The sequence below is a fragment of the Aedes albopictus genome, chromosome 2 (assembly GCF_035046485.1).
Source record: "Aedes albopictus strain Foshan chromosome 2, AalbF5, whole genome shotgun sequence".
NCBI classification, from domain to species: Eukaryota; Metazoa; Arthropoda; class Insecta; order Diptera; family Culicidae; genus Aedes; species Aedes albopictus.
In genome coordinates, this window is record NC_085137.1 from 153,749,663 (window position 1) to 153,761,747 (window position 12,085).

A 12,085-nucleotide genomic window follows, 5' to 3' on the forward strand; every position below is an offset into this window, starting at 1 on the left:
TGAGTTAAGGTGGAAAACAGACGAATATAGAAGCCACCGCCCAAGTGGCGCGATACCCTATAAGCTAACCTAGATGAGTTCCACGTGATCTCAAGAATATCCCAGGGGAAACTTCTATATGAATCTGTAACTGTAAAATGTTAACTGTGCAACTAAGAAATGCTGAAAAACGTTAACGAACAATTATATTTTGTAGTAAACTGCATAATATCACAGGAATGTGTTTTGTAGTGACACTTTCAGCGCTTGTTGAAGAACTACAAAATATTTTATCAAAAAAAAAAAATATTTCGTTTTTGGCAACCGAAAATCGCAAACTATGTTGACAAAAAACGATACATCCCTGTACTAGTTTCAATCAGCTTTTGCTACATGGATGTCAAAGCATTTAAACACTGTAATTTCTATTTGGCTTGCATAGCCAGAGAAAAATCGAGAAATTTACTAGTAAATAATGGCACTTACATACATTTATGAAAAGTAGAACAAAAATCTCTAGATTTTGTTTATATGTCCTATGAGACTTCTAAATAAAACTACTGTTGTTGAACAGATTCTTCATTTTTGAGCTAACAAGGCTACAATATAAATTATAATAAAACTCGCGGTTTGATAACATCAATTGGCAAAGAGACGAACCAGCCAAGGGCTGAAAGTCTCTTTAATAAAGACAAATCAATCAATCAATCAATCAATCAATTGGCAATAATTGTTTTGTATTTCTGTTTGGATTTAGTAGCAATTGACAATAAATTCAAACAATTTCACTAATTGATTTATTTCAGGTATTTAAGTGTTATTTTACATTAGCTAATTTTCAATCTAAAAATTTAAAATATCATTCTTGAATGAACTGAAAAACTAAACTAATTAAACACCTTGAATAATATGTGTAAACAATCGTGGAAGTGAAAAAACATTTTATTATAATGGTTTGGTGAGCTCTTTCCATATATTTTCGATTTTTGAGATTGAAAGACAACCATGTTTTGTTGACTGAAAAGTTTAACAACGTTTTTAGTCTAATATCGTCAGAGAGAAAATGAAATTTTTGATGGCCAATTTTGGGCATAACAAATCACTGCTGTGTACTGATAAAAGGCATATCTCCATGCAAAAATAGTCTTCGGCGAATTCATATTTACTGCCTCGATTTGTATTTTGCACAACACGTTAAAGAATCTCGGAGTTACGGAAGATTAACATATTACACATGAGGACACATGAAATATTTTTAACCTTTGGATAAAAAATTAGTCTAATGCACAAGGAAGGTCAATAAATGGGTTGTTCTACTCTGTTCTACCCTAATTAGATAGGGAAGCGTGATCCAAAAAAGGCAAGAGACTCACATGGCATCCTTCAAAATATCGCCCGATCATCGTCTCCTATGTTTTCGTGATTATTCAAGAATCGTCATATATGAGCTTTCAACAGTTAATCAGTTGATAGAATTCATTTCATAACTTAAAGAGCGTGGACCCCACAAACTCACATAACCGGCATTCCCCATTCAAAAGAAGCAGTTCACGCCTTATACTAACACCATCAGCTAGAGAGACAAATTTGCCTATAATAACACATCTCGAAGCACGCAAAGATATCTTATATTGATCCACTGGGATCAAATACCAACCTATTTGGCTGGAACATACCAACAACAATAAGTGATAAGATACGAAACCCCGCGCAGTGTGTCTCGTTGTCGTGTTAATACACGGTGGGAACATCATGCCATATCATCGTATGAGAGCCACCGCACCGCCGGTCGGTCATACAAATACAAATCCGAAGGAAATAAAAATACCGGCAAGCTAACAATCCCAACAACAATCACAAAAAAAAATCGGGTAGACCTGCAACAAGCAGCTGCGTTTCCAGCCAGTCCCGGATAGAAAGAGCGCACGTTTAGACGGGCGAGTGTATAGCTTGTTTCCATACTTGAAGCAGGGATTTTTTTTTTGTGTGCAGAAAATTAACCAACGATAAAAAATCACAAGTCAAAAGGTGAGTGATGAGATCATTTAAATAAAAAATCGTATTAAACTAGTGCGAATACGGGATACATGCAGTTAAAATAAACAATCTTTCACAGTGTGGTGGCCTAGCCACTACCTCCATTTTGGTTAGATATGATTAGAGACTTCTAACATTCATTACGAGTTGATAGATTTCAACAAATGGTCTATAATTATTTCTCCTGGGAATTATTTAAGCATACCAATTGTGGCGGTGCATCAGAAATTTATAAAGGAACAACAAATTAATTGTCGTTTCTGCATTCCATGTTTAATCTTCAGCATGAGAAATCAAAAATTTTATCGTTGCACCGTCTGAACAAACGGTTACAGTTGAACCCCACTGCACAACCGTGCTATGGTGTGATGATAAAGAGTGAGTTTACATTATTTCGAATGGATTTGTCGTTGCGTAATCGGAATTCGATCGGAATTGATAAATAGTTTCTGTTGTGTCTAGATCAGCCGAATCTGAAAATGTTTTGGGCGACACAATATTCAAAATAAGGGTTAGTTCTAGCTCTGATATGTTGCATAGCTTCGTTTTACGCATAATGCCTGGTTTAGACTGTTCAACTGAGATGAGCATCTGACTTGCAAACTTCTCGAACATGTTCAATCCAATGGAATGACGTGTTTAGACTGAGCAAATGACTTGAGTGTCCACTTGCAAGCTCTTGAATGCATCTCATTTGAAGCAAGTGTTTACATTGTTCAACTCTTGCGATGCGTAAGCGAACTGAATTGAATTCAGCTCATTTGACAGTTGACTTGAATTCAACTCACATGAATCGCGTGTTCAGACGGGGCAAGTGAGATGAGTTCGTTTCACTTGAACAAAAAAGTTGAACATGTTCAACTTTCGTTCCAGTCAAGTCAGTTGCTCAACCGAGATGAACGCTGGTGTTTACACGTTCAATTCGCATTCAATTGAGCATTTTCCATTGACTTGAATCAAGTCACTTGCTCCATGTAAACCAGGCATAACTGTCGCATGTATAGGAATGTACCGTCCGGGGGCTCCATTCACCGTGGGCCTTCGAATATTTTTTCATTATTTCCATATTACAAATGGAATGGTATGACAATTTCACTTTAATTTCACCAATACAACACTAATGGATTGTTACCATGTCAAAACGCGGGTTAGAAACTTTGTACAGTACCATTTTGACACTAAAATGTGTTTATATGAAGCAATATTTAGCTCAGTCACTGCATTCGTAGTAAAAAAACAAAAACTGCGCTTACGTGATTTAAGCGATTAACTAAATGTAGTAACGATATTATTTCACCAAGAAGCAATTAAATTCAACAACTTTAGCTTGTTTCCTACGTATCTCAATCATTTACAGCAGGTAGAATGTCTTAATTGTGTGACCTATGTTTTTAAGGGCTGGCAGGAAAGGTACGGGCGAAATGGACACCAATCAGGGCATAATGGACACCCCTGCCTATTTTATGCTAATTCTTTGATTACATCGACTAGTTAAGTAATTTGCCAACGGAGATCAATACCACAGATATAATACTCCATCTTAGACGAGTTTACATAACATCAAAGTTAATTAAATAAACTTTAGGGTAAAATAATCGGATTGATTTTTTCCAAGCTCTCTAAAACGCATAACAGTATGCAATGCGCGTACATCTATTCGTAATTGCCAGTGTTCATTTCGCCCACAATAATCAATTTGCTGTTTCAAGTAAATTCTGATCAAAAATAAAATACTTCATCCATTTTTAAATCTGCGTATACATGAAGATAAGGTAACAATTCACTTGTTTTTATGGTGGTCACACTCCAACACTCGTAATAGTAGTTTACGCAACAAGGTGCAGAATGACGATTTTTACAGCACGAGTCGTACATTTATCCAACGAGGCTTGCCGAGTTGGATAATTACGACGAGTGCTGGAAAAATCAAGTTCTGCACCGAGTTGCGTACAACGTTTTTTGCAATTTCATAAATTACCCTTGAGGATAGTTTTCAACAAAACTTTTTCATCAAACTGCACACTGATGTTCATAGCCAATGTTTAAGAAAATCTGATCATAATAGGTTATACTGTGCAGTTGTCACAATTTTTCAAAACTGCGTTCAGAAAACATCAAGAAGTTGACCAAAACTGAAAACAGTGCTGTAAAGGTTCATTACGCAACGCAAATCAGTGCTGTAATGAACCATTACAGCACTGTTAATTAGGTGTGGGAAAGAAGGCCTTTTCCTGTCAGATTTGCGTAAGGTAAAACAGCCTATTACGATGAGAAATTGCAAAAAAATCTTATTTGATGCTGCTTCGAAATTATAAGAATTTCGTCATATGAAAAACATATTTCAATTTCAATGATATTTTTGTTATTTTGGAGCAATATAAATGGTACTTTTGAAAAATAGAACCATGACTTGTTCCTTAACATATAAGTATTACATAAAAGTGAACGGTTTCGGCAAAAAATAGGGGTGTCCATTATGCCCCTAATTCCCCTAACAATATGCAATGCGCGTACATCCATTCGTAATGGCCAGTGTCCATTTTGCCCCGAATCGACTACAATTTACAGTTTAAAATTGCTATTTTGAGTAAATTCCGATCAAAAATAACATACTTCGTCCATTGCTAAATCTGCGTATACATGTGGATAAAGAAACAATTCACTTGTTTTTATGGTGGACATACTCAAACACCCGTTATACCTTAGGGGCATCTGAGGTAATACGCACTGTCGAGACAAAACGCACCCCCTTTGTTTTTCAGGGGTTATCCGTTTTAGAGCTTTGAAACCTTATCAGTCTAATAGAACGTCTTAATAAATGAGCATCTGGAAAATTTTACATATCTGCGTTACGTAATTAGTGAGAAAAATGAATAAAATTGAAAAGCACGATTCTGATGTAATTTTCCCGATCGTTTGTCGAATGATTTGATGGTGAAAACCGACCAAACATCTAATGCTGTTGTGTTTATTCAGTTCATTGAGGGTAATGCTAAGAATAGGAAAAATAACTTAAACAGTAATCTACGTAAATTATATGTTTTAAACTATTTTATTTTTTGCTATTGATTTGGGACAATATGCACTCCATTGGTTGGGGCAAAACGCACCTTTAGAAAACAAGCTGTAATAATATCTATGAGTGCTCTATAAGTAATCGCAAACAAAATTGAGCTATTGTTTGTCTTTTTTCATGTTTTTATAAAATATCCTGGGTACCTTAATTGATCAAAATTTCTTGAATAATTCTGTTGCTGAAGCAACCCTTACATGTTTTATATTTTTAAAACAAGTACTGGCCCTCTGAGTATCTGTTAAGCTACTCGAAAAAGTATTGTGATATTTTAAAACATGTTTAAATAGGTTTTTTAGACTAATTTTTGATTTTGTTGATTTGGGGTAACATTGATCATGTCAGTGATCAATGTTCGTTTGTGTTGAAAATACCCATACCAACTAAATCTGGGGTCTCTGATTTAAAAAGTGATGTCCAAATTCTTACACGTCAAGTATTTTTGATTTATTTTGGGATTAAAAATAGATGGAGATCCAAAAGTTTAGAAAAATGTCTGACGTAATACTCAACAGATTCATAGAGAATATTTTTCCAAAGTATACTTTTAACAAAATTTCAGAAAAAAAATCTATAGTGCGAGAATTCTTTGGGAAATATACAAAGGAAATGCCAGTATTACTTCTGGCTACATTCCTGAAAAATATGTAATTGCTTGTATAGTTTCTAAAAGATAGCCGTGAGAACCGCAACGAAGTAAAAATTCCCATGTAATTTTAAATAAAATGTAGCGAAAAGGTCGTATAATTCATGTTTCGTGTGCACAATTTCCTTAAAGAGCATGGATGTCACAATATGAATATCATCATAAAAATATTCAACATTCTTTTCGGAATTTATTTAGGAATCTCACCGTAGCCTCAAAGAAATTCACATTTAACGTTTGTTCTAAATGTTACTTGAAATTCTACCATTACTTAATACTTATCCAGAAACTCAGTTGGTGTTTAGCACTCCCAGCCGAAGGAAGAACACCCATTTTGTGAATTTGTCTGCTGTGGAATTCGATCCCAGATACGCGGCGTAATAGACACATGGATAAATAATTCACAAATACCTCTTTACCCGTTTGGACATAAATTCCTCCAAATACTTTGATTTTGAACGTGAACTGGATATGTTCTCCAAATTGTTTGCAATCATCAAACACTGTTGTCTTATTTGATTAAAATTTAATAAAAAATTTTTTTTAAGAAATTCTACAGGATTACCGAAAAATGTTGAACGTCTTCACTGAACTCATCAAAAGTTCAAGTTTGATTCCTACTCCAGTCGGTGAAAACCTTTTGTCAAACGAAAATTTTCCACTGGACAACTGGGTGTTTCGAATGTTGTCCGTTGTCTCATGTTAGTGATCACTTCAGTCTGTGCATTCTCTGGTTGAAGACGGTGGAGTGTCTTTTTAAGAGATCCAAAAAGAAATTTCAGTATAAAAGTCTGCCAGCAATTACCTTACACAAAATTCTTCAAAAATTTACCAGCAACTCTTCAAAAATACTGATTTAAATGGGAAATTTGATTTGATTGATTGATTGTTTAGTCTTTATTATAGAGACTTTCAGCCACATGGAAATTTCTCTCTAAAGCATTTGTATTCATCAAACACTCGGCTACATATGCCCATTTCTTCAAAAATAATACACCAAGAATAAATGTTCTAGTAGATGTCTTCATGGATTTCTTTGAAAACTAAACTAAAAACCATTCAGAGGTTCTCTCTGAAATTGTATGGGATTCACCAGAAACCTTTTTTTTTAAATTTTTTTTTATTCGTGAGTTTTAACTATTGCCAATTCTTCACTCTCACCAGAAACCATTAAAATTTTTAATTCATGAAAAAATATCTAAGAGTTTAATCATATTTACAAGCTAAAATGTGGCAAAGCTTTGGGAAACTCTACCTGATTTTTTATAATACTCCGACCAGAAAATCCACAGGATCAACCAAAATAAGACTCCAGGAGCTTTGCATGTAATTTCCTCCAGAACTAAAAGCATTTTTCTATAAATTGTAAGAGAATATTTTTTTTAGAAATTTGTATTGGTCTAGTTTCTAGCAAAAGTGTTGTTTCATCATCACGACGTTAAACTAATTTATCTCGACTGCATAAATAAAGCTTGAGCTTGAGCTTGATTGACCGCCCGTGGATGCTACTCCAGTATCGCCAGACCAGCTACACTCACACAAGGACCAATGAGAATAACTGCCGGGGACTAGCAGGCATCTTCAGTGTGTGAGCCAGTGTTGCCACAGGTACAGATTATTCTGTAAAAGTACAGATTTTTTCCAACTTTTTGGGACAGATTCTGTACGGTACAGATTACAGATTTTCAGCAAAAGGTACAGAATGGTACAGATTTTTTGAAATTGAGAAAAATCATTAAAATTCAAATTTAAAACAATTTTAATACTGATATTTTCGTTTTTAAAGTGCAAAAATTGGTAACAGTATACTCAAATTAAGTGGTTTTCATTCTTTTTTTGTGTATTTTAAGCGATTTTAAATCAAATGTGGTACAAATTTGGTACAGATTTTGGGTACAGATTTTTCGAATGTCTGGTACAGATAAAAAAGATTTTTGAGCATCCGGTACAGATAAAAATGTGGCAACACTGGTGAGCGTTGGTGATCTTCTATTTTTAGGCGACAATGGCGCCTGCCACGTCAGGTTGCAGGTCAATGTGGGGAAGGGGTAAGGAAGTGATGATTGCAATCGTTTGTATCCACATCTGGCCGAATATACCTCTGCGCCAGCACAAATTCATGCGGATGTTGGAGTGTTGGTGGGTATTGGTTGGCAGAAGGTTCACACATTGGTGTGTGGATACGTGTAAGGTGATAGGATTGTGTGTTTTTATTATTTTTGAAGATGTGCGGCACAGTTCGCTTGATTGCATAACTTGTAGGCGTTTTCTAATAGGATTGGATTTTTATATATTATTTTTAATTTTATAATATATTTCTAATAGGATTGTGACCACTGTGCTGTGAAAGTTTGGAAGGAAGGGAAACGGCTTTTACAACCCGTTTCTGTTCTAGCGACGGCTATGAACATGTTTATATACATGAGTTGTATATGTAGAGAGCAGAGAGAAAGTATATAGAAAGATACAAAGTAGGAGGAAAGGGACGGGCCAGGGATTGAACCCAGGACCTTCTGCATATAAATCAGAAGCGGTAGCCACTAGACCACCAAGCCCGTCTGTTATCTCGACTGCATAAATAAATCACCATAATTAAATAATACAGATCCTAGAAATGGGTAGAAAAATTCCAAACATTGCCTGATTAGATTCCGATCCAATTAGATCATTTATTAACTGTGAAAGTCTCATGGAACACTATGTTCAGAAGCAGATTTTGTCCCAGTAGTGAAGTTACGCCAAGAAGAATTTTGCTTTTGTGACAGCAAATTCTCTATCCGGTATACAATTGGCAGTTGCATAAAACTTCCACCTATCGTTATGAGCCATGCTTTTCAGCTCTTCATTTATCGCAATCTCTTCGTGCTACTTTTCCTTGCTGTGGTGAATTCCTTTCTCATATATAAAAATTTTAAATTTATTTTCAATACAGTTTCCAGGATTGTTTAGAAATTTTAGCCTAGACTGAAATCTTAACCATCAATCGCATTATTCACTATTATTTTTTATTATTTGTTATCTGATTTGTCAATGTTCAGACACACGATTACTACCTTCCGATCTCCATTACTTGAATGTTTGATTCTTTTTTATTTTTCTACAGATTCTCCATCATGGGATTCTGCGGTCGCGTTCTGTTCGTAGCAGCAACATTGCTGGTGGCCATTGGCTACAAGCAGTTCAGAGATGCAACCGGGCCACTCCCGGTTCCAACGCTGGACCCCAAAGAGTACTGGGGTCCCGGTGATGTCAGACAGTACAAAGAAGACCCCGCCATCAAACCCTTCAAAGTGACGTATTCGCCGGAAGTGATCGAAAAGCTGCGCTCCAAGCTGAACGATACCCCAACGCTGGTAAAGCCCCTCGAGGGAACAGCCTTTGAGTATGGCTTCAACAGCAACCGGCTACAGGAAATTTTGAAATACTGGAAAACGAGTTATCTGAACAAATGGACGGAACGGGAAGCGTTCCTGAACCAATTTCCTCACTTCAAAACTCAAATCCAGGGTTTGAATATACACTTCATCCATGTCAAGCCGAAGGTCCCTGCAGGTACGAAAGTGCTTCCACTGCTGCTGTTGCACGGATGGCCCGGTTCGGTCCGCGAGTTCTACGATGTCATCCCAAAGCTGACGACCAAATCCGACGATAAGGACTTTGTGTTTGAAGTGGTTGTCCCAAGTTTACCCGGCTACGGTTGGTCCCAAGGTGCTTCCAAGCAAGGACTCAGTCCGTCCAGAATTGCCGTCATCATGAAAAACCTTATGGATCGTGTAGGGCATAAGAAATTCTACGTCCAGGGAGGCGACTGGGGATCGCTCATTGCCAATTTAATTTCCACTTTGTACCAGGACAATGTCTACGGTAAGATCGATACTTCTCGAAAGTATGATTAAAAACTGATATTTTTCTTCCCATCCAACAGGAGTTCACTTAAACATGTGTGGCGTGCAGGGCCTGAAAGCCATCTTGAAATCCATCGTCGCTAGTTTTGCGCCATCGACATTCATTGATGCGAAATACGTTGAATACTACTACCCGGCAGGACCGAAGTTCATGTACATCTTGGCCGAGTCCGGCTACATGCACATCCAGGCAACCAAACCGGACACCATCGGAACGGCCCTCGTCGGCAACCCAGTGGGTCTTGCGGCTTACATCATAGAAAAGTTCTCCACTTGGACCAATCCCTCGTACCGGCAGCTGGCTGACGGTGGGCTGGAAAAGTACTTCACGCTGGACAGTCTGCTGGATAACATTATGGTCTACTATCTGACCGATTCCATCACCACTTCGCAACGGATCTACTACGAAGCGTTCAGTGCCAGCGAATTCGCTCTGGCCATTGATCGCATTCCGACCCGGGTCCCGGCAGCTTGTGCCAAGTTTAAGTACGAACTAATGCACACACTTGATTGGGCCCTGCGGGATCACTTCACCAACTTGATTCAGAGCAACCACTTCGACGATGGAGGTCACTTTGCCGCAATGCAGTTACCTAATGTGCTGTACAAGGACCTGGTAGAGTTCGTTAAGAAAGTTGAACAATGATGTTAAGTGCAGCTTTGGGATCACTATTAGTGTATTATAGATTGTTAGCGGTGGTTTTTTGTATCAAAAAATAAAAGTATTACACTCAATTGCTTGTTTTCAATTAGCGATCGTTCGTAAACAACATGGATTTTTTTAGTTGAAGAAGAAGTCTGGAAGTCTAGACAACGTCTACGCTTAATACAATCTTTCATTTTTATGTGGATAGAAGTATACGAGGAAAATCCTGGTTATTCCGATAGACACTAGTCAATTCTGCAAAAAACTTGTGTTCTTAATAACTTTTTTAAGATTATAATTTTCTTCAGGGATTTGTTAAGAAATTTTCTTGGAAATCTAAATCTATCTGAAATTTGTCCCGAAATTTTGTACAGCATTATTCTCTGAATACTTCTGGGATTGATCCTGAATTTCTATCGCAATTTCCTCTTTAACACGGGTGCGGTCCCGTCGTGTACTGAGTACACGCACCATAAAAATGCATGGTACACAGCGTGGTCGAAGACGCGATTGTTCAAAGTTTACATTCTATCGAAGTATTTTTCTGGATTTATCCCATTGTTTCTTCCGTAACTAGACCTTTAATTTATCTACAGATTTTTTCCTACAGTTTCAACCAAGATTTGTTTCCAGAATTCCTTCCGAAGTTTTTCCGGCATTCTTCTCAGGATTCCAGCAGTTTTTCACGGGTGTCTGAAAAGTATATCCAAGGGTTATATCAGTAATTTTCCCTCTATGCTCCTAGAGTTTCTCGAGAGATTGCTTCCGGAGGTCTTTTCAAAATGTATCCAAACGTATTCCTTCATGGATTGCTCTTAGTGGGTTTGCGGCGTTTTAGCTCTGCAAAACTTCTTCCAGAGAATTTTCTTGGAGTTTCTCGCGGGATTTCTCCAGGGTTCCCTCCGAGGTTTTCAAAATTTCGCCCACAATTTTCCTAATATTTTCTCCCGAGATTATAGTCCAAAATCTTTTCGAGATGTTCCAACTTTTCTCGGGATATCTTCCGAAATTCATCCCGGAATTTCTGCAACAATTCTGGAGCAACATTTGTGCCTTTTTTTTTAAATGATCCGTAGGGCGTGAACACCGTTATCCGAAAGATCGATGTTTGCTCTTTCTGATAACGGTCTTGGTTTGTGTGGATAAGTTTAGGGGGGCTCAGCAGCGACACGCGAAGTCATTGTTTACCAATGCTTTTATGCCCTTTTCATTTTTTTTTCTCAAGAGTTCTTACTGGAGCTGCTCGCGAGATTTCACCAGCATGAAAACCATGACCAATATTTCATCGGTTTTCTAACAAGGACTTTCGTAGACTATCCCAGGACGTATTGCGAGATACGATCCTGAAAAAAATCTTGTCAAGAAGAACGCCGGAAGCAGATATTAACTGGGCGTTCATAAATGGCGTAGCTTTTTTTAAGTGATTTCCAACCCCCCCCCTCCCGCTCATAGCATTTCGTCACAAATTCAGATACCCCCCTCTATAAATGACGTAGTTTGTTGAACAACCCCCCCCCCCCCCCCCAACAAAATGTTCATATCAAAATGCAAAAAAAAACTCGAACTTAGCTCTGATTTCAATTTTAACTTGTATGTTTATAGAGTATTATTAAAAACAATAATAGCAAGAAAACATTGCTGACATCTAGGCTCAGCTCGCCAACGTCAAGACCATAGGTGCAACCAGTGGAGATTACCATGACTCAATAAACCACACATCGTTCTGCTTGATGCCGAAGAACAGGAAACTGATGAAACCAATACAGTTAAATACCATTTTAGCACAGACAAACAGACGT

The 12,085-nt window shown here is 37.4% G+C and overlaps 2 protein-coding genes across 2 annotated transcripts in view; one reads left to right on the forward strand and one right to left on the reverse strand.

The window, feature by feature from the left end:
* The window catches only part of LOC109420928 (adenylate cyclase type 10-like), a 78,866-nt gene that overhangs the window by 25,529 nt on the left and 41,252 nt on the right, over positions 1-12,085 (reverse strand). The window lies entirely within an intron of this gene.
* On the forward strand, positions 1,858-10,373 carry LOC109420926 (juvenile hormone epoxide hydrolase 1). Its single transcript, XM_019695398.3, has 3 exons — positions 1,858-2,007; positions 8,839-9,599; positions 9,661-10,373. Exons 2-3 carry the CDS (start codon positions 8,849-8,851, stop codon positions 10,284-10,286), a joined length of 1,377 nt encoding a protein of 458 aa, XP_019550943.3. The 5' UTR covers positions 1,858-2,007; positions 8,839-8,848; the 3' UTR covers positions 10,287-10,373.

What these genes read in the sequence shown, in the direction of transcription:
- LOC109420926 (XM_019695398.3), top strand. Translation starts at nt 8,849, where the DNA reads ATGGGATTCTGCGGTCGCGTTCTGTTCGTAGCAGCAACATTGCTGGTG. An exon ending in GTACCAGGACAATGTCTACG is followed by an intron (nt 9,600 to 9,660) that starts GTAAGATCGATA and finishes CCCATCCAACAG; the next exon opens with GAGTTCACTTAAACATGTGT.